General features: G+C 37.7%; 6 protein-coding genes and 1 non-coding gene across 12 annotated transcripts; 6 read left to right on the top strand and 1 right to left on the bottom strand.

Annotated features, from left to right (window-relative positions):
- Nucleotides 1–35: 35 nt before the first annotated feature.
- Nucleotides 36–5,158, bottom strand: LOC140782768 (UDP-glucuronic acid decarboxylase 1-like). 5 transcript variants are annotated; one of them, XR_012107948.1, is made up of 9 exons: nt 4,293–5,017; nt 3,481–3,627; nt 3,214–3,293; nt 2,929–3,012; nt 2,748–2,822; nt 2,354–2,446; nt 2,136–2,269; nt 447–1,745; nt 36–301 (listed from the first exon to the last, which is right to left on the bottom strand). XR_012107948.1 is itself a non-coding variant. In XM_073129539.1 (7 exons), exons 1-7 carry the CDS (start codon nt 4,912–4,914, stop codon nt 2,078–2,080), a joined length of 1,293 nt encoding a protein of 430 aa, XP_072985640.1. In that variant the 5' UTR covers nt 4,915–5,158; the 3' UTR covers nt 1,951–2,077. The 5 variants fall into 5 exon arrangements, 2 of the variants coding, with proteins under 2 accessions (XP_072985640.1, XP_072985641.1); XR_012107949.1 differs by having other exon boundaries at nt 447–1,749; nt 4,293–5,016; XR_012107950.1 differs by lacking the exons at nt 36–301; nt 447–1,745 and having other exon boundaries at nt 1,951–2,269; nt 2,720–2,822; nt 3,481–3,628; nt 4,294–5,025.
- Nucleotides 716–1,808, top strand: LOC140782770 (dirigent protein 9-like). Its single transcript, XM_073129543.1, has one exon. The coding sequence runs from the start codon at nt 716–718 to the stop codon at nt 1,661–1,663; it is 948 nt and encodes a 315-aa protein (XP_072985644.1). The 3' UTR covers nt 1,664–1,808.
- A 668-nt stretch (nt 5,159–5,826) lies between the features above and the next one.
- On the top strand, nt 5,827–5,900 carry TRNAR-UCG (transfer RNA arginine (anticodon UCG)). Its single transcript has one exon. It is a non-coding gene; the product is annotated as a tRNA-Arg (tRNA).
- Nucleotides 5,901–6,037: 137 nt separating this feature from the next.
- On the top strand, nt 6,038–8,677 carry LOC140781643 (large ribosomal subunit protein uL29-like). Its single transcript, XM_073127718.1, has 4 exons — nt 6,038–6,148; nt 6,233–6,368; nt 6,448–6,604; nt 8,387–8,677. The coding sequence occupies exons 1-4, from the start codon at nt 6,145–6,147 to the stop codon at nt 8,459–8,461; spliced, it is 372 nt and encodes a 123-aa protein (XP_072983819.1). The 5' UTR covers nt 6,038–6,144; the 3' UTR covers nt 8,462–8,677.
- A 2,190-nt stretch (nt 8,678–10,867) lies between these two features.
- On the top strand, nt 10,868–14,656 carry LOC140782840 (ankyrin repeat-containing protein ITN1-like). The gene is made up of 4 exons (XM_073129654.1): nt 10,868–11,072; nt 11,164–11,742; nt 12,425–12,834; nt 13,656–14,656. Exons 1-4 carry the CDS (start codon nt 11,042–11,044, stop codon nt 14,487–14,489), a joined length of 1,854 nt encoding a protein of 617 aa, XP_072985755.1. The 5' UTR covers nt 10,868–11,041; the 3' UTR covers nt 14,490–14,656.
- Nucleotides 14,657–15,109: 453 nt separating this feature from the next.
- Nucleotides 15,110–19,872, top strand: LOC140782842 (nudix hydrolase 9). The gene is made up of 9 exons (XM_073129658.1): nt 15,110–15,293; nt 15,532–15,606; nt 15,739–15,795; nt 16,206–16,288; nt 17,362–17,420; nt 17,786–17,934; nt 18,470–18,613; nt 19,209–19,367; nt 19,464–19,872. The coding sequence occupies exons 1-9, from the start codon at nt 15,135–15,137 to the stop codon at nt 19,557–19,559; spliced, it is 981 nt and encodes a 326-aa protein (XP_072985759.1). The 5' UTR covers nt 15,110–15,134; the 3' UTR covers nt 19,560–19,872.
- Nucleotides 19,873–21,462: 1,590 nt separating this feature from the next.
- On the top strand, nt 21,463–25,373 carry LOC140782841 (ankyrin repeat-containing protein At5g02620-like). 2 transcript variants are annotated; one of them, XM_073129656.1, is made up of 4 exons: nt 21,463–21,667; nt 22,141–22,650; nt 23,289–23,698; nt 24,252–25,373. In XM_073129656.1, the coding sequence occupies exons 2-4, from the start codon at nt 22,317–22,319 to the stop codon at nt 25,116–25,118; spliced, it is 1,611 nt and encodes a 536-aa protein (XP_072985757.1). In that variant the 5' UTR covers nt 21,463–21,667; nt 22,141–22,316; the 3' UTR covers nt 25,119–25,373. The 2 variants fall into 2 exon arrangements, with proteins under 2 accessions (XP_072985757.1, XP_072985758.1); XM_073129657.1 differs by having other exon boundaries at nt 21,502–21,642.
- Nucleotides 25,374–25,478: the final 105 nt, after the last annotated feature.

Genomic DNA, 25,478 nt, shown 5'->3' on the forward strand with positions numbered 1-25,478 from the left:
CTACGATGCCATCGGAGTAGAAAGGAAAAAAAAAATGAATAGAAATCCGAGCAACTTCTTGAAACAAATCATATCCTGGTTCAGATTCTCATACACAAACATGCAGCTAATTGGCTTGCTAAATTCTCTAAAAGCAAAAGATAGACATCATTCCAAAGGTAACATCATTTCACTCTTTGAAAGATAGACATCATTGAACTCTTGTTGTTCTAGCTTTCTCTTACCAACTACAAAGCTCTGGCAGATTTATTAGTACTTCTGGTTATTCCAAAGGTAACAGCACTCTAAATGCCTTGATCACCTGAACAACAAAGTGAAGTGGTTAGAAGTCAAGTACCTAATCTTAGGTCAGAAGACCTAGAACATATATCAATATATGTAGCTGTCTCATATTAAATGAAGTTAACAATGTGATGCTATGTGAATTGAAAGAAGGTAGGATTAACCTTTAAAAACCCGAACTATTCTTCTCAGTGATAGCAGATCATTATTTGAGACCGAAAGAATTACTGCTGGTTGCCTTTAACTATTGCTCATTCATTCAAGAGGGTTAGGTTGTTAACAAACACAACAGGAACAACTCCATCCACCGCACCACCATGAACCTCCTCAAACAATTACTGCCTCTATAAAACACTACCTCCTCTTATCTTCTAACACAACAAGAAATATACCTCTCAACTAGTCTTCCTCAAAATTTTCACTTCTCTTTGAAATGGCTATCATGCTCAGAGCAGCAGTCTACCTGATGTTGCTCCTCCTCGTCGCGAAATGCACCACCTCGGCTCGAGTACTAGACAAGCAGCCTGCTGCACAGCAAACTTCTGACACAGTATCACCAGCAGCCGCTAAGGCGCCCGCAGAGGCAGCGACGCCACCAGTAGCCTCTATGTCGCCGCCTGCAGAGGCAATGACACCACCAGTGGCCTCTATGTCGCCCGCAGAGGCAATGGCGCCACCATCAACCACACCTCAACCTTCCGATCCAGCATCAACTGCAAACACCGGAGCAGAGGCGATGACACCACCAGATGCTACATCGCAGCCTTCTTCATCTCCCATATCCCCATCAGCACCATTGATATTTTTCATGCATGACATCCTTGGCGGCTCTAGACCTTCTGCTTGCATTGTAACCGACCTTGTTGCAACCACAGATGTCATAAACACCAACAATGTCCCCTGTGTCCCCGGCCTTGGTGGCACAACCGCCACCGTTGTCCAAAACAATGGCAATTCTGCCAATGGAGGAAGCAATGCTCTCCCTTTAGTCAATGCAGCTGACTTGCCCACAGGAACCACTCCTCAGAATCTTCTCTTCGGGACGACGATGGTCATTGATGATGAACTAACAGAGGGCCACGAGATTGGTTCAAGTGTGATTGGAAGAGCTGAGGGCTTTTATGTGGCTAGCTCGCAGGATGGGGCGAGTCACACCCTTCTGCTCACTGCCATGTTTGAGGGAGGAGAATATGCAGACACACTCAGCTTCTTTGGAGTTCACCACTCTGCGGCGCCGGAGTCGCACATTGCTATTATTGGTGGCACAGGGAAGTACGAGAATGCCAAAGGTTATGCTGCCATTGAGACCCTTCATCCAACTGACCAGCATATGACTGACGGAGTTGAGACCCTTCTCCAATTCTCTGTTTTCCTCTCTTAAGCTGCATGCGAGTCTCCTGGAAGTTGTTTCAATTGTGTCGTTGTCCATCTGCTTCATGGTTTAAAATTAAGGTGGCATGTATCTACCTGATGTACTTACTAGTCAGTATCAATGCTAAAGCTTAAATTACTTTGCTTCTACCCCAGTAAAATTCTTAACCAACTAAATATGCAAACCTGAGTTTCTGCAATAAAGAATGGGGGTAAAAGAGATAGCATGAGCAAGAATTTATATGATCATGAGTTTATCAAATAACAGGAACAAAAGAAATAGGAGCTTAAATAATATATCCACAAAAAGCTATACCATTGAAATCAATCAATATAATGTGTGCTCCCAGATGAACAGAACATGTAGAGAAAGCATATTAAGGAAATAATCATTTCAAGAACAATCTTAATATACTACTTGGATTCATTTCTCATCTAGAATACGACTCTGAAAGTCGGACACCATTAGGGGTAGCCCTTGCCTCAATGCGATCTTTGGCTCCCAATTTAGCAGTTGTTTGGCCTTGGTGATATCTGGTTTCCTCATGTGTGGGTCATCCGCAGTGTTGGATTTGAACTCAATTGTTGCACTAGGGTCAATAGTCTCTTTCACCACCTGCATGACGATGGAAATGCTGTCATTCCAAAAGAAACTAAGAAGAGGACAAGAATCTAGTGAGTATTGAAGTGATGATAAAACCTGAGCAAGCTCCAACATGGTGAACTCCCCTGGATTTCCCAAGTTGAAAGGTCCAGTATGCTTGCTTTCCATTAATGCTACTAATCCATCAACCTAGCACGAAATGTAGAAAACCATGGATCATCTGTCATATAGAATAAGAAATTAACGATATAGACATCTATTCACGGAGGGACAAATACTGTTTAAAGCATCACTTGTGCTTTCAAATATATCATAAAGCTTCCATGGCATTGATTTATTAATGTTGAAAAAAATCAAAGATAATAGACGCATGACTAATTTTATGCCTCAAGAAACTGATACTCAAGATAAGAATCTATAGGCCCCAAAGAAAACTAAGAATATGAGACTGCAAAAATTGACCATTAGCAGCAGGATGCTGATCCACTACCAGGTCTGACACATATTGAAAACTTCTAGTTTGTTTTCCGTCTCCATAAACAGTCATTGGTTGTTTCCGCAAGGCCTGCAAAGGATTTGCTAAAATTAGATTATCTTATTTTTTCAGACATTTATGATACTTGAACAATGGAAAACAACAAACATAGAATTCGATGGACAGAAGGAAAAACCTGCGCAACAAAGTTGCTAACAACACGGCCATCATCTAAGCACATCCGCGGCCCATATGTGTTGAATATGCGTGCAATACGTACCTGAAAGAAAATGTACAGTTCAATAATTAACTCTTTATTGGAAAATCCCAGAAAGTTTCATTCCTTATTTATATTAAAAATCTACCTAACAGCAGTATTCAGGGTCTATGATGAATTCAAGAGCCACTAAGTTGGTCTAGTCAGACCAAATGCATAACAAGTAAGCAAGAGAGTTTGCATATAAGTACTCAAATGAATTACCACAACACCAGCACCTCGGTGGTAATCCATGGTCAGAGTTTCTGCTGTTCTTTTACCTTCATCATAACAACTCCTAACACCTATCATAAGACAATTAGGAATATCTAGGGAATTGGTTATGAAAAGTAAAATAACACATTGTAGAGATACAAATGCATAAGATTTGAAAAGTCAAAGGTAATATAATATACAGGATATATGAACAATAAGTATTAGAACAGTTTTTTTAATGAAAATAAATAAAACAATCTATGAAATGTAGCAAACCTATAGGGTTAACATGGCCCCAATACATCTCCTTCTGAGGATGCTCAAGTGGATCACCATAGACTTCACTAGTACTGGTCAACAAGAACCTGGCTCCAATCCTCTTTGCTAAACCCAACATATTCAATGTTCCCATCACATTTGTCTTGTATGCAATCAGTTAAGGAAGTTTTAAGAAACCAAAAGAGCTACATAAGAGGATTACCTTGAATACCTTAAATATCAAACAGTATGCCCATTCATTTAGGTTCATGATTGATGAACTTCAACTGTAAGCCACAAAAACAGGTTTGTTACTTTGTTATGTGTTATATGAGAACCAAAAGCCACATCCATGCCTATAAAGCAAACAGAAACAATTAGCTAACGGGAAATTCATACTTATACCAAAGCTCACAATTTAGAAACAGAGCAACACTAAATATACTTCAGGCAAATAGATTCTCTAAATTCACCTTCGATTTATAAAATAATAATAAAAATCTTCCTTTTGGAACAACTACTTATAACTTATTAAGTGATCTCTTATTTCAATAGACATATACTCCTCAAAGATCTACATATAGAATTCCAATTTCACTTCGAATAAGCCAAATGTTATTAAAAAAGGATCCAAAAATGGGCAAAAAAGACAGCCTAAGATAGAAATAGCAACCCAGATCCAGCTGCAACTTACTCATAAATTCTATCAAACATTACCTTCGTTAGATGCAAATAAAACAGAATTCCACCCCCATTACCAGAAATATTGGATAATTCACCTCAATATGAAACAAGATAATGCAAAAAAGAAGCAGCAGATAGAAAGGATATGATCGTCTTGATCGGATTATACTTGTAATGCACCGGCGACGCAGGGCAAGCCAGGTGATAGATCTGATCCACCTCCAACAGAATCGGCTCGACGACGTCGTGCCGGATCAGCTCAAACCTTGAGTTCCCGAAGTGGTGCACCAGGTTCTCCTTCCTCCCCGTGAAGAAGTTATCCACCACGATAACGCTATCCCCCCTCTCCAGCAATTTATCCACGAGGTGACTCCCCACGAACCCCGCCCCTCCCGTCACCACGATCCGAAGCCCCGGCTTCTTGAGAACGTTCGGAACCCTCATCCCACCTCCGTCCCAGTCGGTAAAGGTCGCCGGCGACGAGATGTGGCTCACGGGGACGACGAGGTGCGGATGCATGTCGTGGTGGGAGGAGAGGCGGGAGAGGGAAGGGTGGAGGAGGAAGAAGGAGGTGGCGATTAGGGCACCGGCGAGGACGAAGAGGATGCGCTGCTCGCGGAAGAGGTAGGAGAGGATGGATCGAGGAAACGAGGAGGGGAAACGGTGGGCGGCGGTGTGCTGCTTCGCGGGCTTGGTGGAATAGGTCGGCGAGTGGGCGGTCGCCATCTGGTACTGGTTCGAGCTGGTCTGCTTGTGGAGCTGCTTCATGGCAGGATCGTTCGGTGTCCCGCAGGAATATCAGACGCTACGCTCCATCGGAGGAGAAGGCATTGAGGAAGGGAGGAGGAGGACGAAGTATTGTAATCTCGTAGACGTGCCAACGGTAGTGGATCCTCTGCATCTTAAGATGCAGGAGTTGGTTGCATTCAAGGACACGTGGGAGTAGGACTGACTAGTGGAATTCGTGGCAGTCTAGGTTGGAGTGGAATTCAGGTGATTGGGCTTTCGAGGTAGTTGGAAGAATAAGTGTGCGGAGATGATCCAACATCTCTTTACTTTGCCTTCTGTTGCACTCAACTGATGTACTACCGGATAGTGATTACCAACCATCTCGAGCTAGATATGTACCTTCTTCCAATAAAGAAATATTTGATCAACTCTGAATTTAAATAATTATTATAAAAAATTATTTAATAGCTTAGTAATGTCTCATTAGTATTTATTTGAATCAATTTTTTGACAATCCATATGACTTAAAGTCTAGACTAAACAACTTATTATATTGACTAAAACTGAATAAGACTTAAATGTCTTCATATGTAATAGTGCTCTTCAATAGATAGCTATTATACATTACTTATAGATTATGAGCTTATAAACTAACCATGAATTTAACAAAATAATATATAGATTTAATAACTGAATCACAACTTAGTCAATCGCAAGTGAAATTTAACCAGGTAACCCTATTTTTTTGAAGAAAAAAAAACTAACTTGAGCCATGCATATATTTTTTAAGAAATTAGACTAAATAAATTTCAATAAAATGTTTGTATCTCTTGTCTCAATGAAGAAAGTCAAAAAATTAAAAAGAATGTAAGCTATTCAAACTATCATAAATTAATTGAATCCAGACCGACGTATAAATATATTATTAAATACAACTTAACATTTCAAGTTGACCGCATAGCGCAGTGGATTAGCGCGTCTGACTTCGGATCAGAAGGTCGTGGGTTCGACTCCCACTGTGGTCGTTCGAGTGTATCTTTCCACAAATAAAATAAAATTACTTTTTTTTTCCTTTCAAGCCCAAAGAAGGTCCGAAAAGAATAATTAGACAAAGCCCAAGAATTCTTTACGCATAAGGCCCAATCTGGCCCATCTTAAAATTAGGGTTTTCGAAACCGGCTTTAAAGATCACCACATCTCCTCCATCTCTGCCTCCATCGCTTCCCTCTCTCTCGCAGCCGACCTCTGTCCTCTCCTCTTCTTCTGCAGATGGGTAAATAATCCTCCCTCGTTCTTCTTTCACTTCTTTCCGACTCTTCCTCGTTTTTATCGCGATCTCTGATTCCTTTGATGGCAGCGAGGATTAAGGTCCACGAGCTCCGCGGGAAGAACAAGGCAGAGCTCCTCGCTCAGCTGAAGGAGCTCAAGGGGGAGCTTTCCCTGCTCCGCGTCGCTAAAGTCACCGGTGGCGCCCCTAACAAGCTCTCCAAGATGTGAGTCCTCCGATTCCCTTTTACTCCGGTTTTGTTCTCGATCTCGTTGGTTGTGATGTTCTTTTTTCCTCTAATGCAGCAAGGTGGTGAGGCTTTCGATCGCGAGGGTCTTGACTGTTATATCGCAGAAGCAGAAGGCAGCGTTGAGGGAGGCGTACAAGAACAAGAAGTTCCAGCCGCTTGATCTGAGGCCCAAGAAGACTCGTGCCATCCGCCGCCGCCTTACCAAGCACCAGGTCTTTTCTCTTGCCCATCTAAGTCGGATTCTTGTTGGTAGATTTAGGATCAGGATGTTCAAAAGGTTTTATTTTGATGACTGATTCATTGTTCATGGCATTTTGTTCTTACTTTGATGAAATCCTTTTTATTGTGTTCCTAATATTTTAAATTTTTTATTTTGATCCTGATTGCTAGAATGATCTCTTCTTTTCTTTTCTTTTTTCTATTCTCCTCTTGTTGTAAAATGCTTGACATGCCAGTCTTGTAGTAGCTAAATTGTTTGTTCCTTCTCTTGAAGTGGTCAATTCATGGGGAGTAGTAATATGTGCCTTGAGCTATGATGGTATATTGGTGTGAGGTACTCTGTGTTTCTGAATAACTTCGACTCCAGATGTTAGTTACCGAGAGACAAGTTATTGATGTATTATATCATCAACAATGTTAGTCTTTTGGTTAATATTTATTTTATTCATAGTTCACGACTTCTAAAAGTAAAAGATTTTACTTACATGAAGGATGCAAGGGAAAGTGAGAACTAAGCATAAACTTAAGAGGATGGGTTGGTGGGATAGAATGATAAGCAGTGCAGTGCACCTAGATAATTTTTTTTTAGCTTCCTGATAACAGCCTTAGAAGTTGACCGTCACACTACATGTCTGGTTATTATTGGGAACTTATATTTTGCTGGATTTCCTTGAAACAAACTAGATAAATTATTTATATATGGCGGGAGAATTTTATTTCAAATGATCTTTATTAAAAACTCTGCTATTTGTTAGCAATCTTAGAATATACTTATGGTAACTCAATAGAGAGTTATTTAACAAGTTACTTGGATGAGTGATCTCAGTTTCTGAGGGTGGATATTGGATTCAGTGGTGATACATTTCCCAAAGAATGTCACCTTTGTTTTTGCTTTATTTGATCATTCCTATTCAAGGAAATTGTAAAGCACGATATTGTACTAGTGCATTTGATATCCTTTTTTTTGAAATGTTACTGTAGATCATCATGAAATCTGATACTATGATTTAGGATAAACATATATATTTCTTGTCAAGGGAGTTTCTTGGTTGTTTTGATGCTACTAGGCTAGAGTTAAATTTGCTTCCAAAAATATGGATTTGAAGTAGGCATGACATTGTCACATATTTTCCAAAGAGCTTGATAGATCCTAGGAGGATCTGGGGAATCACCTCAGTGAGGTGTCTTTGATACTCTTAGTGTGCTACTGCTATGATGTTTCAGATTCTTCATCATAAAAAAAAAACTAAGAGATCCTAAATTTGTACTTTTGATGATTTTTATATCCATAATCAAATTATTAGCAATGGTGTTATGCTTAACATTGTAGTGACTGGCAAATACCAAAGTCTTGCGTTGTTGTAGATTAAAATTCAAATGTGGAAAAAAGAAAGGGGACGCCATCTCTGGTCTTTGTAATATGCATCAAGTTGAAACTCCTTTCTTGTCAGATAATGAGTTAAAAAAAAATCTAGCGGTGAAAAGGGGAACCACTTGTAGAGTTTTTGTGGATGTGCACTGTGCTGTTCTTAGTTTGAATAGCATACACTTGGGGGGATGTTATTCTTAACCTAGTTTGAATTAATCTGTTTGTAATTCTTGAAAATCATAGCTAGACAGCTTTCCTCTGGCACATTGTTGGAAGCCATGTTTATTCTAAAGAACTAGATTTCAGTGGGGATATATCTTTCTTTGACTGTCAAGCTGATTTTATGATCTTTCTTTTGTTTGACGGTTCACTCATACCTCATTATTTTATCCTCCTCGTCATGCAGGAATCATTGAAGACAGAACGAGAAAAGAAAAGAGAGAAGTACTTTCCGATGAGGAAGTATGCTATTAAAGCATAGAAGCCTTGTGCGCAACTAGTGCTTTAATTCCTTATTTTTGATGTTTTGCTTATTTATCAGTACCAACGCACTCAGCGCAGTTGCATAATTCTCTAGTTCTCAATACTTTGTTGCATTAGGATTTCGAGACAGTTTTTTTATTCAGCTTCTCTTATCAACGGTTTTGGCTGCACCTTTATTGTATTTCTATCCAGGCATGCATTAAGTATTTGGAAACCATGGTATCATTGATTGTTCTGTTGATTGTTAGCAACAGGTGGAAGGAAGCCTATTCTGTGGAGATTGAAAACACACAGAGTAATGTTTTGCTATGTGGCTAATCTGATATTTGCTAAGTTAGATTAAAGAAGCTTATGTTGCATGACCGAGGTTTTAAAATACAAAGAAGGGTAATATTTTGCTATGGGAGATTGAAAATGCTAAGCCTCGTTCGCTTCAGAAATAACAAAATTTTATTTTAGAATACAATCGCTTTTTCCATAATAACTCCATATTTTAAAATATAAATACTATTTATTAAAATTATATTTTATACTACACAATGATCTAATTACTAATTTACTATCTATTTAGCTACAATCTCTCTTAAATATCTTATGATAATTTATTATTAATATTTATTTTTTTTAAACATCTTATTATAATTTATTACTTATGTTTTCTCTTGAATATCTTATTAATATTTTATCATAATTTATCGTTTCTCTCTACTCTTTTTCATCTTTTATCATATTTTTTTATTTTATAATAAATAAATAAAATTTATTTTAAACAGCATAAAATATAAATAATTTAATATTTCATAAACTTAAGCACGTTTTAATTTATTATTATTTTCATTTTATATACTTAAATAAAATATAAATTTTATAAAATTCTTAATAATGTAGTATTTAATTGATATTAAATTTTTTATAAATTATCTTATTATTAAAAAAGTTATGTACTAATAACATCAAAAATATAAGTATGATTAAAATAATATTTTATCATATTAAATATTAAATAATAGATAAATTGTATATTTACTATTTAAATGATATTAACCTAATTGAATTTTTTTAAATAATAAAATAAGAAATTTTGGAAACAAATATATAATATCATTGTAATCTCATGTTTTAAGCTAAAATAAAAAATATAAAAGTGTAAATAGTTTAATATAATTAATAATTCCATTCTGGAATGATTATTAAAAATATATGTTCCATGTAAAATAAAATATTTTTTATTTTCAACTGCAAATATGGTAATATTTTAAATTTTTAAAATTTTTAAAATTTTTAAATATAAATATTATTGTGAAAATAATTTTATATGTAGTAATAACATTAAAAATAAAATATTAATAAAATACTGTTTTATCGAATTAAATATTAACTCATAGATAAATTAATATACTTACTACTTAAACTAAGTACCGAATTAAATCCTTTTTAAATAATAAAATTATACATTTGGAAAATTTTAATATAATATTATTAATAATATCATGTTTTAAGCTAAAATAAAACATATTAATGTGTAAATATTTTAATAATCTCATTTTGCAAAGATTATTAATAAATTATGGTCCATGTAAAATAAAATATTATTATTTTGACTATAAGATATAATAATATTCAAATAAATAAAAAAAGGTAGAGAGAAATTAAAAAATTAATATCTACTCTATAAATAATATATTAATTTACTCTTTTTAAGAACTACAGTAAGTTATTACAATTCATTAATTTATCCACATATACGATGATTTTGATTTTTAGAGTCAATTAAGATATAATATAGAGCTAGGTGGGATTTTAAAACAGTAATTTTAAATTTAAATTTGTATTGATCTAATTGAAATATTGCTAAGTTTCTGATGTCTCTAAACAAATAAAAGAAATTGCTATGCGGATTCTAAGCGATCTGATTACCCCAAGTTCGGTATCTGTCGAACCACGTTCATTTTGATGGATGAGTTCAGAAATATTGAATCGAAACGTAATTGGATCCTATTGTGATCCGGAACGAATCAAATGGGTGATAAGAACTACCAAATTATGAAAGACTCATCTAATCTTACCAACGAGTATTATTATTAAGTCGAAGCACATACAAGGGCTGGGAGATAATTTTGTATATGATATTAAATTATCCACCTTTTTTAATTTAAAAAAAAAAAAACTATCCACTTGCTGCCCCTGGGTGGAGTATTTTATATTAATAATTTATATAGCGTTTTTTTTTTTAATATAATGCTTAAATTATTATTTTGCTCGTTTTCTTTGTTAGAGAAATATACTATTTTCTTCGTTATTAGTTATTTATTACTCGTGGAAAATAGTCTAAAGTACTCTATTGTGCAATTTTTATATCTTATTAACTTTTTGGATAACCGCGTTCGAATGCTACGCATGTGCTAAAAGACACGCATATATTCCCACAACCAACGCAGCAAGAGAAGCGACAACGACGAGGGTCGCGTTCACGAAGAAAAAACTATTCCAATTTCCTTCTTTCGTTTCGGCTTCGATGATGCCCTTAGCCTGCACAATTCACCTTTAATCCTTCACCTCCCACCGGAGAAGACGAATCATGAATTCGATGGGGTTCGAAATCGGAAAAGGTAAGTCCTTTGCCAGCGTTCGCTGCTCTGTGATTTAATTACTTCCTCTTTCGATTAAAGGTTTGAAGTCCTAGATTTGATCTCCACGCAGGAGGAGGAGGAGGAGGGGGAGGAAAGGGGGAGAAGAACCTGGAGAGAAGCTTCACATCGCCTAGTTTTCCGTCGCAGTCCTCTTCCGCTGCCCGACCGGTACTGGTGCTATCGAATTCCGGAAAGCGATTGGACCAGCCGTCGCCGTCCTCGACGCCTTCGCCGACGGCGGTGATGTCGCCCTCCGCGGCGGTGTTGGTGCTTTCGAATTCCGGTAAGCGGATGGACCAGGCAGGGAGGAAGAAGTACGTGAAGCAAGTGACGGGGCGGCACAACGACACGGAGCTCCACCTCGCGGCGCAACGGGGGGATCTTGCGGCGGTGAGGCAGATCCTGAGCGAGATCGACGCACAGGTGACCGGAACGGGAGCGGAGTTTGATGCCGAGGTGGCGGAGATTAGGTCGGCCGTGGTGAACGAGGTCAACGAGGTGGAGGAGACGCCGCTGTTGATCGCGGCGGAGAAGGGGTTCCTTGAAATTGTTATGGAGTTGCTCAGGTACTCGGATAGGGAGAGCTTGGCAAGGAAGAGTAGGCCGGGGTTTGATGCGTTTCATGCGGCAGCGAGAGCAGGGCACCAAGGTGAGGGGCATTTAAGTTTCTAATTCCTTCGTGGGATTGAAGTAGTAATCTGATTGTAAAACTATTGAAAATAATTGCAGATATTGTTAAATGAGTAGAAAGATGTGAACTTTTTAGAATGCTCGAGAGGAATACTGAAGAATGATACATATGCTAGCCCTTATCTTGTGTTCTTTTTTCTTTTTTACTTTTATTGACAAAGAGGCCGCAGGCCCTGTTTCATTAGAAACTTAAACCCTTATCTTATGTTTTACATATTAAACTACTGGCAATGTTTGATAGCTAAATAGTGGTCTTATTCTCTCAGTTGTCATAGGTGTGGTTGTTTTTGTTAGATCACAGGGGCAAAAGTTGTAGGTTTCTGTACTTTTACTCTTTGGATTTTAGCTGACATCATAACTTGCAAAACAGGGGCCTGATGTTGGTTCCAAGGTGAACTGTGAAAATCCTTTGATCTTGTTGTTTCTAACAATTCCTGTCAGTTGGAACAAATCTACATAGTTTCGTTTGTGAGATTTTAGGTCTTTTGTGACTTCCATCTGCAACCTGTGCAGCATGGTATCACTCCTGAAGACAAATCATGTTTCTATGACATGCAGGCATGCTTTATTTAGATGTTCTGCTAGTATAATTAATAAATAGATCCTCCATCTGTTTTACTTTTCTAACTCATTGTGTACAGCAATTGTCCAGGTACTTTTGGATCACGATTTGAGTCTTAGCAAAACATTTGGTCCATCGAACGTTACTCCACTTATATCTGCAGCAACAAGAGGCCATACTGATGTGGCGAATCTGTTGCTGGCACGAGATGCTGGTTTAATTGATTTATGTAAAGCTAATGGGAAAAATGCTCTGCACTTTGCTGCCCGCTCAGGCCATGTAGAAATAGTAAAAGCATTGCTTGATACAGATCCACAGCTGGCTCGAAAGACTGACAAGAAGGGGCAAACTGCATTGCACATGGCGGTGAAGGGAACAAATAGTGATGTTGTTAAAGCTCTTGTGGATGCTGATCCAGCCATAGTGATGCTGCCAGACAGAGCTGGCAACACAGCACTGCATGTTGCAACAAGAAAAAAGCGGGCTGAGGTATTTGCCTTTTGATGTTTTAAAAGTTGTTTCCTTGTTACTCTGATTCAATGCTTCAATTAGCTTTTTATGGCTCCATAACTTTTGCTCAGAATAGTTCGAATCAGCTTCCCTTTTATTTTTGTTTCCTGTATTTTTTTTTTCTTTCTGCTTGCAGGTTTATTTAACACAGCAGACTTTTAGATAGGTGGCATTTTTCATAGTATGTTTCATAACTTGTGGTAATTAGTTGTAGTATATCTGGGCATGTGGTTACACTCAAATACATTATGGGAAATCCCCAAAAAGGGAGACATTCAGAAGGGCTTACTAATGACGGAAGAAACTTTCAACATTGTGGTTAAGTTAAGCACTCTTTATATTCCATTGATTCTGCATAATAATCCAATCTATGCATGTGCTCTGTTTTTAAATGATTTTAGTTGCATGATATTTTGGAAGACAACTTTTGCAACCTTTATTTTGGATCGTTCTATTTCTATTTTCTCTTCCAGCCAAGTTCAGTGTATTCTTTTCATCTTTAAACATAGCCTTCTTCACCGTCTTACCTTCTGCAAACCATTTATATTTTATACACCATTCTGTGGTATGATTGAGGTATAGCTGATCATCCCATTGATTTCTTCCTTTACGAGGAACAGTATTTAAGATATACATGATTCTACTAGCTTTCTCATCTGAAACAGAGTTTGATTTGGCTCGGTGAGTTGATACTTGCAGCCCCTCTCATTTGGAACAACCAATTGAACAATTGAGCCATAACTGATCTTTCTTTTGGTTCTTTTCTTTTCTACTTAGTTATTTCCTTCCTCTTCTTTCAGATTGTAGATGTGCTGCTGCGTCTTCCAGATACACATGTGAACGCATTGACGAGGGATCATAAAACTGCTTTTGACATTGCAGAAGGCCTTCCTCTCTCAGAAGAGTCTGGTGATATTAAGGAATGCTTATCCCGTCATGGTGCAGTAAGGGCCAATGATTTGAACCAGCCTCGCGATGAACTGCGGAAGACTGTTAGTCAAATTAAAAAGGATGTGCATATACAGCTGGAGCAGACCAGGAAAACCAACAAAAATGTTTATGGGATTGCAAAGGAGCTCAGAAAGCTCCACAGGGAGGGCATCAACAATGCGACTAACTCTGTGACTGTGGTTGCCGTTCTCTTTGCCACAGTGGCATTTGCTGCAATCTTTACCGTGCCAGGAGGAAATGAAAATGATGGCCTAGCTGTAGCTGTCCATACAGCATCATTTAAAATATTTTTCATCTTCAATGCTATTGCCTTGTTCACTTCTTTGGCTGTGGTGGTGGTTCAAATTACACTCGTAAGGGGTGAAACGAAAGCAGAGAGGCGGGTTGTTGGGGTCATTAACAAGTTGATGTGGTTGGCCTCAGTTTGCACTACGGTTGCGTTCATCTCCTCCTCTTATATCGTGGTAGGTAGACATTTTCGGTGGGCAGCGGTGTTGGTTACATTAATAGGCGGAGTGATAATGGCCGGCGTTCTGGGAACTATGACTTACTATGTTGTTAGGTCGAAGCGGACCCGTTCCATTAGAAAGAGGGAGAAATCGTCGAGGAGGAGCATCTCAAACTCATGGCATCACAACTCGGAGTTATCTGATTCTGAAATTGACAGGATTTATGCAATCTGAAGGGTGTTCGTAATCTATCTCCTCCTTTGCTCTGTATTTGGAATCATTATTGCAAGACCCTGCTATTTATAAGTGCACCATGCCACATATACTTGTAATGCCATATCTACGCGCCTGTATGATATCTAAACTAATCTTCTTATGGTAAAGCAATCATGGTTCCTGTATATGTTTACTGTTTAATCCATTATTTACTGCTTGCATGTATCAGATGGTCATCAAACGAGCTGTTTTTTTTTGTTCAGGATAGGCAGTAGAGCATTTTAATATTTAGGGGCAGAAAATCTAAGTTGCGAGTTTCATGGCTTAATGTTAATCATATTGCAGTACTTTGAAATTGGATTCATTCATTCAGATGACTCGAAAAGTGAACCCAAGTAAATAGTTGACATCTTTATTGAAGGGAGATCAAAGAAGCAGAAATGAGAATTATCTTTTACTTTCTAAAACGATTATTACCGATCAAATGAATTATAAACTAAAAATTATCGCAACAATGTAAGCGAGCTAACAGTACCAAAGGAAACGCGAACCTCGGGGATCCGATGGTAACGGGAAACGCCTTGGGGGGACGTAGCGACCAAGATTCTCCCTTGCGAGGCTTTTCCTCTCCGTAAATATAAACGCGGGGGGGAAGCGAAGGCAATGGAAAAGGCCGGTCCATTCCTCCGATCACTCTCGCCTCTTCTACTTCCTCTCCGTTGTTGCAAGAAGATGGCGTCCATTAGCGCGGGAAGCAGCGGAGACGCAGGGACTGCGTTTAAGCTACTCCTCTCTTGCCCCTCCGGTCTCTCTCGATCTCGGGTAATCTCCTCCCTCCGATCTCGTAACTCGAACAGAATAAATTTTGTTTGCCTCCCTGTCTTGCGTTCCGGTGAAGAATCAAAGGTTTCGACGTTATTTCCGAGTATAACGACGTGATTGAGTTGATCGATCGATGTCGAGTTGAGGTGTTATTTTCTAATGGCGGAACAGTCTTCTCTTTAGTTCTGTTACTTCACGTCTTCTTGGTTTTAAAATTATCTTATTTTGTTAAATGAAGGTTCTCGTCAGTTTCGATCGCTCTTACGACAGGACGACTCATCCGGATAGTAAATTGGAAGAATCTATCAATGAGGTATGAAGTTGGTATTCTTTCTATTCTCTAACTCTATATGAGAAATTTCTCTAGGATGTTCAATTTTGAATAATCATGCAATATCTCGATGTCGAAATCCTTTGGACAAAATTTTGATGAAGGATTACGCAGATCTGGAATCATCGACTTCAGAAGAACCCATCTCTGTACAGTGGGCTGAAGTTTAGGGTATGCAGTTCTTGTTCAACTTTAACTTTCATTATTTTTCTTCTCTGAAGTCATTTTTTCCCTGCCCAAATTTAAACAGCTGTGACAGTAACAACTGTTAAACATTACAAACCTTGTATGTGCCAATGACTAATTACTTTAAACAGCGCATTAATGTTAAATGCACTAATAATTATTAGAATCAAAACACTAGAATTGCTTTGAACCAAGATGATCACTATTTGCCCTCTATCTGTGCTTTGTACTTAGACATGTTATCTAATTTATGGCTTATTAGAAGAGCCTGCTTTTTAGCTGACTTAGATCATATGCACTCTTGAGTGTTTGCTCTTTCTTGTTCTACTTCTATCATGCTCCTTTGCAACTTTGTCTAAGTTTATATGCAATGTGACTGCTATTACTCATTTCAGTATGGCGGACATGCCGTCCACGATGTGAATGGTTTTGGCCAAGAGTCCTCTATTTGCCTTCATTTGGGCCTGACAGATTACAGGTCATCTTTTCCTTCTATTTTAGTCCATTTCTCAGTTTTATCTGTCGAAATTAGAGAGAATGTGTTCTTTAGGTTTCTACTTCCTTTGATCCTTTAATATTTATAGTGTTTATCATACTGAGGCTAACATCAGTATATCCTTCTGTCCATCAGTTGTAAATATTTAAATTTGAGTTTTATAAAGATTACATGATTGCATGATCCTGTGATTTCATACCATCCTATCCTAAAGCATGAGCATGGAAAAATATTGCTCAAATTCTTGATCAATTGTTGGTTTCCTGGCACCCAGTCGAGCATCTGCACAAGCTAGAACATTAAGCTCTTTCCACTGAAGTTGTGGAAATATACAAAGAGAGAAATATTTCATCTTTCTGATTTGTAAGTTTTATGGCTGTGCAATTTCATTTTGAGACAAATTTGCATAGTCAGAGTACTTTCCTCCTCCATCTGCAAGAGTTCAACTCTGTCAGGTAGGAGATCAGAGTGAATGTTCATTTTTCTTTGCTTCCTTGTGGGATGAGGCAGATACATATGTCAGATACTTCTGTTCGGATCCTAGCCTTCAAGAAAAAAAAAACCCTGCTGCATACTTCTAGACACTTCTTTTGCTACATTTCCCTAGGTGGATATTTGGGATGGGTTCTTCTGTGGATGACTTAATGCAAGTACAACTCTACCATCAATATGCTTCTCTTTTAATGGTGGCTTATTTTGCTTCCCTTGTGGGATGAGGGTATTCTTTTTTATATAAGATTGTTGCTCCTAATGACGTACAGGTTAAGTGCTGTATAGTTGCGGAGAATTTTCTAATGTCTATGTTTAACTAATGATTTAGTTGGATATTCACTTATTTTGATCTGATCACTTTTTCCTATTCTTTTACCATATTCAAATTTCAATTTCAGATTAACATGTTAGTGTTATTTATCTTGTCATTTCTATTTTGCTGGTAAGTGAAGTTCTAGATTTTCTGCAAGTGCTTTGTTTGATAAATCTTTGTTGCTGCTCCTCTCTTTTGGATATTACCACTGTGAACAGAGAACTTTTATTCTGAGTTTGCATATTTTCAGGACCTTTGTGGGGACAAATTTGAATCCTCTGTGGGAGAAGTTTCTTATTTCATCAGAAGGTATTGCTTGTGGATTATGCTTAAAAGTATATAAGTCAATTAACAATTCTCAGATGCTAAAGATGCAGACATCAATGAAGTCGCAATATATTGATTCATGGACTTATAAGTGGCAATGTTGAATCTAAGTTCCAAAACTATCATAGCATGTCATCTTTTGAAAGTAGTTGCAGATATTTCTTGGTTTGCTCTAAGTATTTCTCAGATGAGATTTTTATGTTTTCTACCTGGCCATGTTGCATCGCATGTGTGTCTCCAATATGCCCTTTTCATGCAACTAGCAATTCTCATTCGTAAAAAGACATGCCATGACTTTTTTTAAAAAAATCTTCTGCCAATCAACAATTTAATTTAATTTCTTTCAGATGACACATTACGGAGCCAACATATGTCAAATCCCTTGGGCAATGGTGCAATCGTAGAATCATCTGACAAAAGGATACTTATACTGCAAAGAAGCTACAATGTGGGGGAGTTCCCAGGCTACTTTGTCTTCCCTGGAGGCCACTCTGAGGTAACCTTATGTGCATTTAGAGAGGATTGTCAGACGACCCTTTCAGATTTGCGAGAAATATGAGTTAAATGGTAGCTTATGTCAAATGGTTGCTAGGTGCACTGGAACAGTTTTTCAGTTGCTGAAAGGGGATGAGATAATACTAGTTTTCAGTATGTAAATGTTGGCTGCTACATAGTCTGTTTAATGTATCGAAGCTGGATGCTTTTAAAAGATCAGAGACACATACCATATATACACTACAATGTCATAAATAAAATCTAAATTGGAATCATCCCACTTTTCTCCAATTATATGTATATATATACACACACTACGGTTTCAATAAAGTTGAGTGAATGGGTAAGGAATGACCTGTTAGAATGATTATCCGAGGTAATTCTTCTTTGTCTAACATCCAACAACTATACAGAATCCGTCAAGTAAACCATATATACTCCTGTTGCTTTTACTTGGAAAAATCCTCAATATGGCTGTGAGAAGATTGTTCATGTGGTGTAAAGCGTAATTACTGACGAAATATTTTTTCCTGCAGCCCCAAGAAATTGGAATTTCAGCCCATGAAAGTGACAAAGGTTCAACAAACTCTGTGCTTCTCAATGAAAAAGTTTCTCAGGAAATGTTTGACGGCATCATACGTGAAGTAGTTGAAGAAATTGGAGTTCCTGCAGATTCTCTGGTAAAACAACCATCAAGTTTCTTAATTATTACTCAATCCCTTTGCTTATGATTCTCCTAGTTGAATATGCAGCTTATCCATTGTGTCATGTCAGACAAAATGAGAGGAATGCTCATAATGCTTATTTCTAATAAGTTGGCATAATCTTGTCTCAGAATTCACAATATACTTTACCAAACTATATATAATATAGTCCAATTCACTCTTGATAACTTTATGTGACAAGGTCATTATACGTGAGAATTGTAGGCACTTTCTTGTAGTAATTGTGAACATACAAATAGATGGAATGTATCTTTAGATGTCTTCTGAAAAACAGGCATGATATTTAAGCATCTTAAGTTTTAGGACTTACACATCTGGTCAGCATATTTGTTCCAAGAAATAGTTCTTCAATTTTCATCTTTGACCAATCAGAAACTGCATAATGGGATTGTTTATTGGTAATCTTGTTGCAGATCTGTCTTCTAGCCTTCTAGGTTTATGACGAGTACCAGTTGCACAAAAATTGGCTCTTCTTGATTTGATTTTTGATTTTTAAAAAACCTTTTATTCAGTCTAGCTTGCACGAACTAACTTCAAATAGTGTCTGCAGACGGAGCCTATATTCATTGGAGTATCTCGCAGGGAAATGAATGTCAGACCGACAGCTTTTTTCTTTCTGAAATGCAATAAGGATTCAAGTGAAATTCGGAATCTGTACTCCAAAGCTCAAGATGGCTTCGAGTCTACTCAATTATATGCCGTAACAATGGTTGGCTTAGATACTTACTCTGTTTTGACATATTATATCATCATCTTGGTTTATCTTCTTAACTTGTCTGATTGTTTGTTAACTATGGGATATCAGGATGATTTGAAGAGAATGGCACTCCATATGCCCGGTTGCCACAGAGGTGGAGTTGCTTTGTACGAGTTGATGATAGAAGCCACCAAGGATAGCTGACTTCTGGGTTGTGGATCTAAAGGAGCTGGAGCAATCAAAGCCCTGCAGTCCACATGGTCCTTCTGGTTTGTGGATTGCTGGCAACTGGTTTTGCTCTAGCTGGAATTTTCGTGCTATATGGAAAATTCCATTTCGTAATTTCAGTATCACTGCTTAATTCATCAGAATAATGTTTCAGAATATTTATTTACATCTTCCTGATGCATATTACTTATTAGTCTGCGATACTTCCTACTGTCATTTTAACCGTTGTTTGATGTAGTCTTTTGGAAAAGCAGAAGTGATCTGAGAATGACCCATTGGAGAGATCAAACTTTCTTCCCTTTTTCTTTCCTTCTTCTAAACCCTTGTCTATCTTTCTTGAGTTCTGATAGAACCTTTGCAGCAGTTGGACTAACAAAGCGGAAAATAATGCCTTGAAGTCTGAACACAACTCTTCCGTCAAAGAAACAAAGTGGAGGATTTGTGTTTGCGGTAAATTCAACTTTATTCTCCACTGTGACTCAATTTTGATATTGACATGAAACTATTGACGAGAAGAATAATCAAACAGTCACAGTCAAGGAGCCACCTAGATTTTTGTGGGCTTTTGACAAGACAGATATTCTTCTGGAGATTTAAAGTCTAAATTTGATGGAAATTTAGTCCCTAGAAAGAAAGTGAGGGAATAAATTGCTTCAAACAATTTTTTTTTATTTTTAATATTTAATTTTACTGAGTTCTACTTTCTAGCAATTAAATATGTTCTCATGCAAATGCAATCTTAGTTTAAGCAATTATTAGTGGCACTTCATATGTTAGTAATGTGCTGACTTTATACCTAAGTGAGTGATTTTATTACCTCTCTTATTATGAGCTGACTTGTTTTCTCACAGAAAAAAAAATTAAAGAAAGAAAAAAAGGTATTATTATTGTGACCTATCAATTATAAAAACAAAAGCACATTGTGATAGCAATATACTAGCTCTAATAAGCATATCACCTTCTACAACCGAATACTATATGAGAAAACCTTTATCTTTGTCACCCTCAGCCAGTAACAGCCAAATTGGGCTACTCTCTCTATTTTTTTTTTTCGTAAAGAACCCACTCATATTAGTGCATTTTATGGAAATGACAACTTGAGCACACTGGAACTTATCTCTTTTAGACTCTTTTACACCCAACATTTGGAATCCAACACATCGCCCACTCTTTTTGAGTGAGATGAAGCTTTTCCCCTTCCAAAGCTTTCCAAATCCTCACAAAGTATTTCAATGTTCGCATACGTTGAACTAAAAAATTTCCATCGTACAGAATATATATATATATATATATATATATCCCACATGATCCTCTTACCATGAAAAATTAATCATGTAATGTTCACATAATATCTTCAATAAATAAAATTAACAGATTATTAAAGAAAGAGTCATTTCAAAGATTTTTAATTGGTAAGAGGGTCAATATATTACGATAAATAAATAAAAAATATATAAAAATAAACAATAATAATTCAGGAGGTCTCTATGTAATTATCCCTTATAAATCTAACCATCTGATCTGCTCCTCCAATTCATTATTATGGTAACCATTAACAAGAAAAGGAAAAACAAACTAACCACTTTTTTCAATTAAAAAACGTTCTAATAATAGACTAGGCTTGGACCGTTCCGACCAAATCGGGCCCACCTCAGCCCAGTGAGGCTGTGACGATGGGCCCCGCCGTTGCCGCGTCAACGGTCAACTCCGCTCTCCTCCCTCCATCGGGTCGTCGTCTCCCTCGTCAAATCCTGTAATGTTAAATGCCAATACAAAATTCTAAAAATTTAAACTAATAATTGTACGGTACTAATTAGCTAATCCAATCGCGCTTTGCAATTTGCGTTTCTTTTAATGTGTTTAATGACATCAATTACGAATGGTTGGTGAAGAGTATGGAATTAATATATATGGCTACGTCCCATTTTGGTGTGGAATTAATGAGAAGAAGACAAAGGCAAGCCATTTCCTTGGTTGCAGTTGCTGCTTCTCTCTTGTTCCATGGATCTCTGATGAGATGATGAAGGACCCATGTCCACATGGCAGGAGTTGGATTTGGGTATGCTGGGTACTCTCATGCCCATGTGAGCTTGAATGATCTTTGTCTATTGTTTAATCCTTCTGTGCTTCTAGTCATTCCTGATGATTCTATCTTAGTGTTGCCCATGTGGTGATGAATTCCTTAAACGTGCTCTTTTGTCTGGGAAAGTTTGGATTTTGTTAAGGTGGGATGCTTCTGGTTGCGATCTTTTAGGTTTTTCAGTATAGAATGTGTTAATCCCATGTGGATGGCCATCTTGTTTAGCATCACCCTCTTTGTATTTTCAATTGGATGCCTACATACCATTTGTTGGTTTGTCCAAATGGGATGCATTTAATTAGGCATGATAGTGGGGAGGGCACCCCTTTTACTTTCTTCATGGCCTTCTTCCTTCTGCTTTCTTCCTTTTTCTTATGAATGGTAGATGAAAGAAAGGCTGAGTATGGGGGAAATAGGTGGATGGATTCAAAAGTGTAGAATTTTTTGTGGTAAGTGGCTTGTGGTTTCTTGCTGCAGGGCTTCATGGTGAGGGAAAATTTTCATGGATAACAATTTGGTAGCTTTGTCTTTAGTTATTGTCTCCGCAGTTTGAGCATTGAGATTTAGTTTGGTGACCCACATAGTGTGTTTTCTGGTTGGAGCATTTTATCCAAGAAGATATCTATTGTGGCGTAATCTTTTAAGGCTAAGATATGGAGTCACCAATTGGGCAGCAGAGTTTTCGCCGGAAGAAGATGCCGAAGCAGCTGACAGGGAAACGGGATGATTCTCCTCTACATTTGGCTGCAAGATCAGGGAATTTGGTGGTTGTGAAGGAGTTACTTTCGGGAAGCGTTGATGAATATTTGAAGGATTTATTATCAAAGCAGAATCAGGCAGGAGAGACCGCTCTTTTTGTTGCTGCTGAGTATGGCTATGTTGATGTGGTGCATGAAATGATCAAGTACCATGATGTTGCAACAGCTGGGATAAAGGCTAAGAATGGCAATGATGCTTTGCTCATAGCAGCCAAGCAAGGGGATGTAGGTATTAGCTCTCTCACATATCTGAATATTAACTTGTATTCGGCAACATTGCGATATTCGTTCCATAAGATAACTTGATATTTGAAGACATTTTCATAATATTACTGCCCATTGCTGAGTAAAAGATTCATAAATCTTCCTTGTCATTGTTGTAATTCTCTCTGAGTGTCAATTCTGCAAGATGTTGCAGTTACATACCACCTTTTTATATTCACAGTGAGGACAATAAACTCTGTCGGTTGAAAACATTTTATCAGGATCAACTTCCATTATTGGTCAGTTCTCCATGTATCTCACCTTTACTCCATATGATGGTGCTGAAGAGAATTTGAATGGTACTAGGAAATAAGGAAAAACTAGAAATCTGGATCACCTTTGAGAAAAATAAGTTGTCTGAGTCTGGAGTTTCTTCTTACATGTGCACTGCAGATGATAAAAATGTTCTCAAATAGAATTTAATGCCATTAAAAATGTGACAGTTTGATGTTGTTTACCTGATAGTGTGGCCAAAAGGCACAGGCAATTACGAACTTGTTCTCTTGTTCAGAATTTGGAAACCTATCCACATTTTTTATAAGTACATTAGATCAAATTATGCACTTAATACCATTGAGCTAATTGATGCATCTCCGTTACCAGATGTTGTGAAGGAGCTCTTGCAGGTCCTTCCAGAACTCTCAATGACTGTGGATTTGTCAAACACGACAGCATTGCATACTGCTGCTGCACAAGGCCATCTTGAGGTGGTAAAATTCCTCTTGGAAGCAGATGGAAGTCTAGCACTTATTGCAAGGAGCAATGGTAAAACTACATTGCATTCTGCTGCAAGGAATGGGCACTTAGAAGTTGTAAGAGCTCTTTTGAACAAAGATCCAGGAAGTGCTATCAGAGTAGATAAGAAAGGACAGACTGCACTACATATGGCGGTCAAGGGAACTAAACTAGACATAGTTGAGGAGCTTCTAAAGTGTGATCCCACAATGGTAAATTTGCTAGATACTAAGGGCAACACAGCACTGCATATCGCAGCTAGGAAAGATCGTGCTCAGGTAAACTTTTAGGACATATCGCTGCCTGAGAACTTGCTTTGCAAAAAAAGAATAACGTTCTCTATTCTTCAAGAAAATTTTCATTCGAAAACCTTATGAAAGGTAAATTGGAACCTTTGCTTTTGTTTTTCCGAGAAGTCGTAAAAGTGACGATTATTTATTGATCTTAAAGTTTATTTTAGCTTTCTACTTATAAGTGGGTTCCAACATTTATACTGTCATTATCATCAATGTGGGACGCACATTAATCTGGGGCTTCTATGTGATGGTGGAATCTTTGAAGTCACAGCTGCATAATTAGCAGAATTACTCTGAAGTATTGGTTCAGTGGACTTAGCAAAGTTTGATAGTTTCTCTGTACATTTGTATGAATAGGAGTTGTGCTGTACTAATACATTTGATCTGCATGGTGTTTCTTCTCCTTTCCCTGTGTACTTTTCACTCCATCACTTATATATTTCTATCTGAGTCACAATTAATGAAAGTAAAATTAAGCATCACTGTTAGACGGCATCACTCTTGTGGTTGACATGTGCTTGAAACTTCTCTGCAGATTATAAAGAGACTCTTAGAGATTAAGGATGCTAACACAAAAGCAATCAACAGATCAGGAGAGACTGCACTCGACACTGCTGAGAAAATGGGGAATTCAGATGTTGCTGCTATATTAATTGAACATGGTGTCCAAAGTGCGAGGAACATTAAACCGGTAAATGCTGCTCGTGAATTGAAACAAACAGTGAGTGACATAAAGCATGAGGTCCATTCTCAGCTTGAGCACACTCGACAAACTAGAAAGCGTGTTCAGGGAATAGCAAAAAGGATCAACAAACTCCATACAGAGGGACTCAACAATGCAATCAACTCCACAACAGTGGTTGCTGTCCTCATCGCTACTGTTGCATTCGCCGCAATCTTTACAGTTCCTGGCCAGTACGTGGACTCCAACAACCTAGCTCCTGGGTTAACCTTGGGGGAAGCAAACATCTCACACCAAACTCCTTTTATGATCTTCTTCGTCTCAGACTCGGTGGCTCTCTTCATATCTTTGGCTGTTGTGGTGGTGCAGACTTCTGTGGTTGTCATAGAGAGCAATGCAAAGAAGCAGATGATGGCAATCATTAACAAGTTAATGTGGCTGGCCTGCGTACTTGTAAGTGCTGCATTCCTTGCACTTTCTTTCATTGTGGTGGGTGGTCATGAGAGATCGTTGGCCATTGGAGTGACAATTATAGGTGCAACGATATTAGCGACGACATTAGGCCTCATGCTTTATTGGATTATTGGGCACCATATCGAGGCTAAGAAGTTGAGGAACATAAGAAGGTCATCACTCAGTAGGTCGCGATCATGGTCGATCTCTGGCATGTCCGAAGGCGAGTGGATTGACAAGGAGCACAAGAAAATGTATGCTATTTGAGATAGTCATTGTATTCCCTACACTAAGCAAGCATAGAAATCAAGAGAGTATGGTTATTGCATTCATTGGAGAAATTTAACAAGCACATAAGAGGCTGTCTTAGGTAAAGTTAACATGGTACGAAATGAGAAGGCCTACATTTTGCTATATTACATGGTAAAAAAATTCATGTACATTGCATCATTGTAATGGCAGATGAGGCCAAATCCTTGTTTTATCATCTAATTTGCAAGCAATTGGGCCCCACTTGCTTCATTCTTTCCACTAGAATTCCAAACACTTATATTAGCCCTGGAATCTTCCAGGCAGTAGATCACAAAAATTGTAAATTTTTTCAAATATTATAATTTCTCAAATGTT

This window comes from Typha latifolia, chromosome 2 (assembly GCF_019914945.1).
Source record: "Typha latifolia isolate L0001 chromosome 2, TyphaL0001v2, whole genome shotgun sequence".
In the NCBI taxonomy this organism is placed as follows: domain Eukaryota; kingdom Viridiplantae; phylum Streptophyta; class Magnoliopsida; order Poales; family Typhaceae; genus Typha; species Typha latifolia.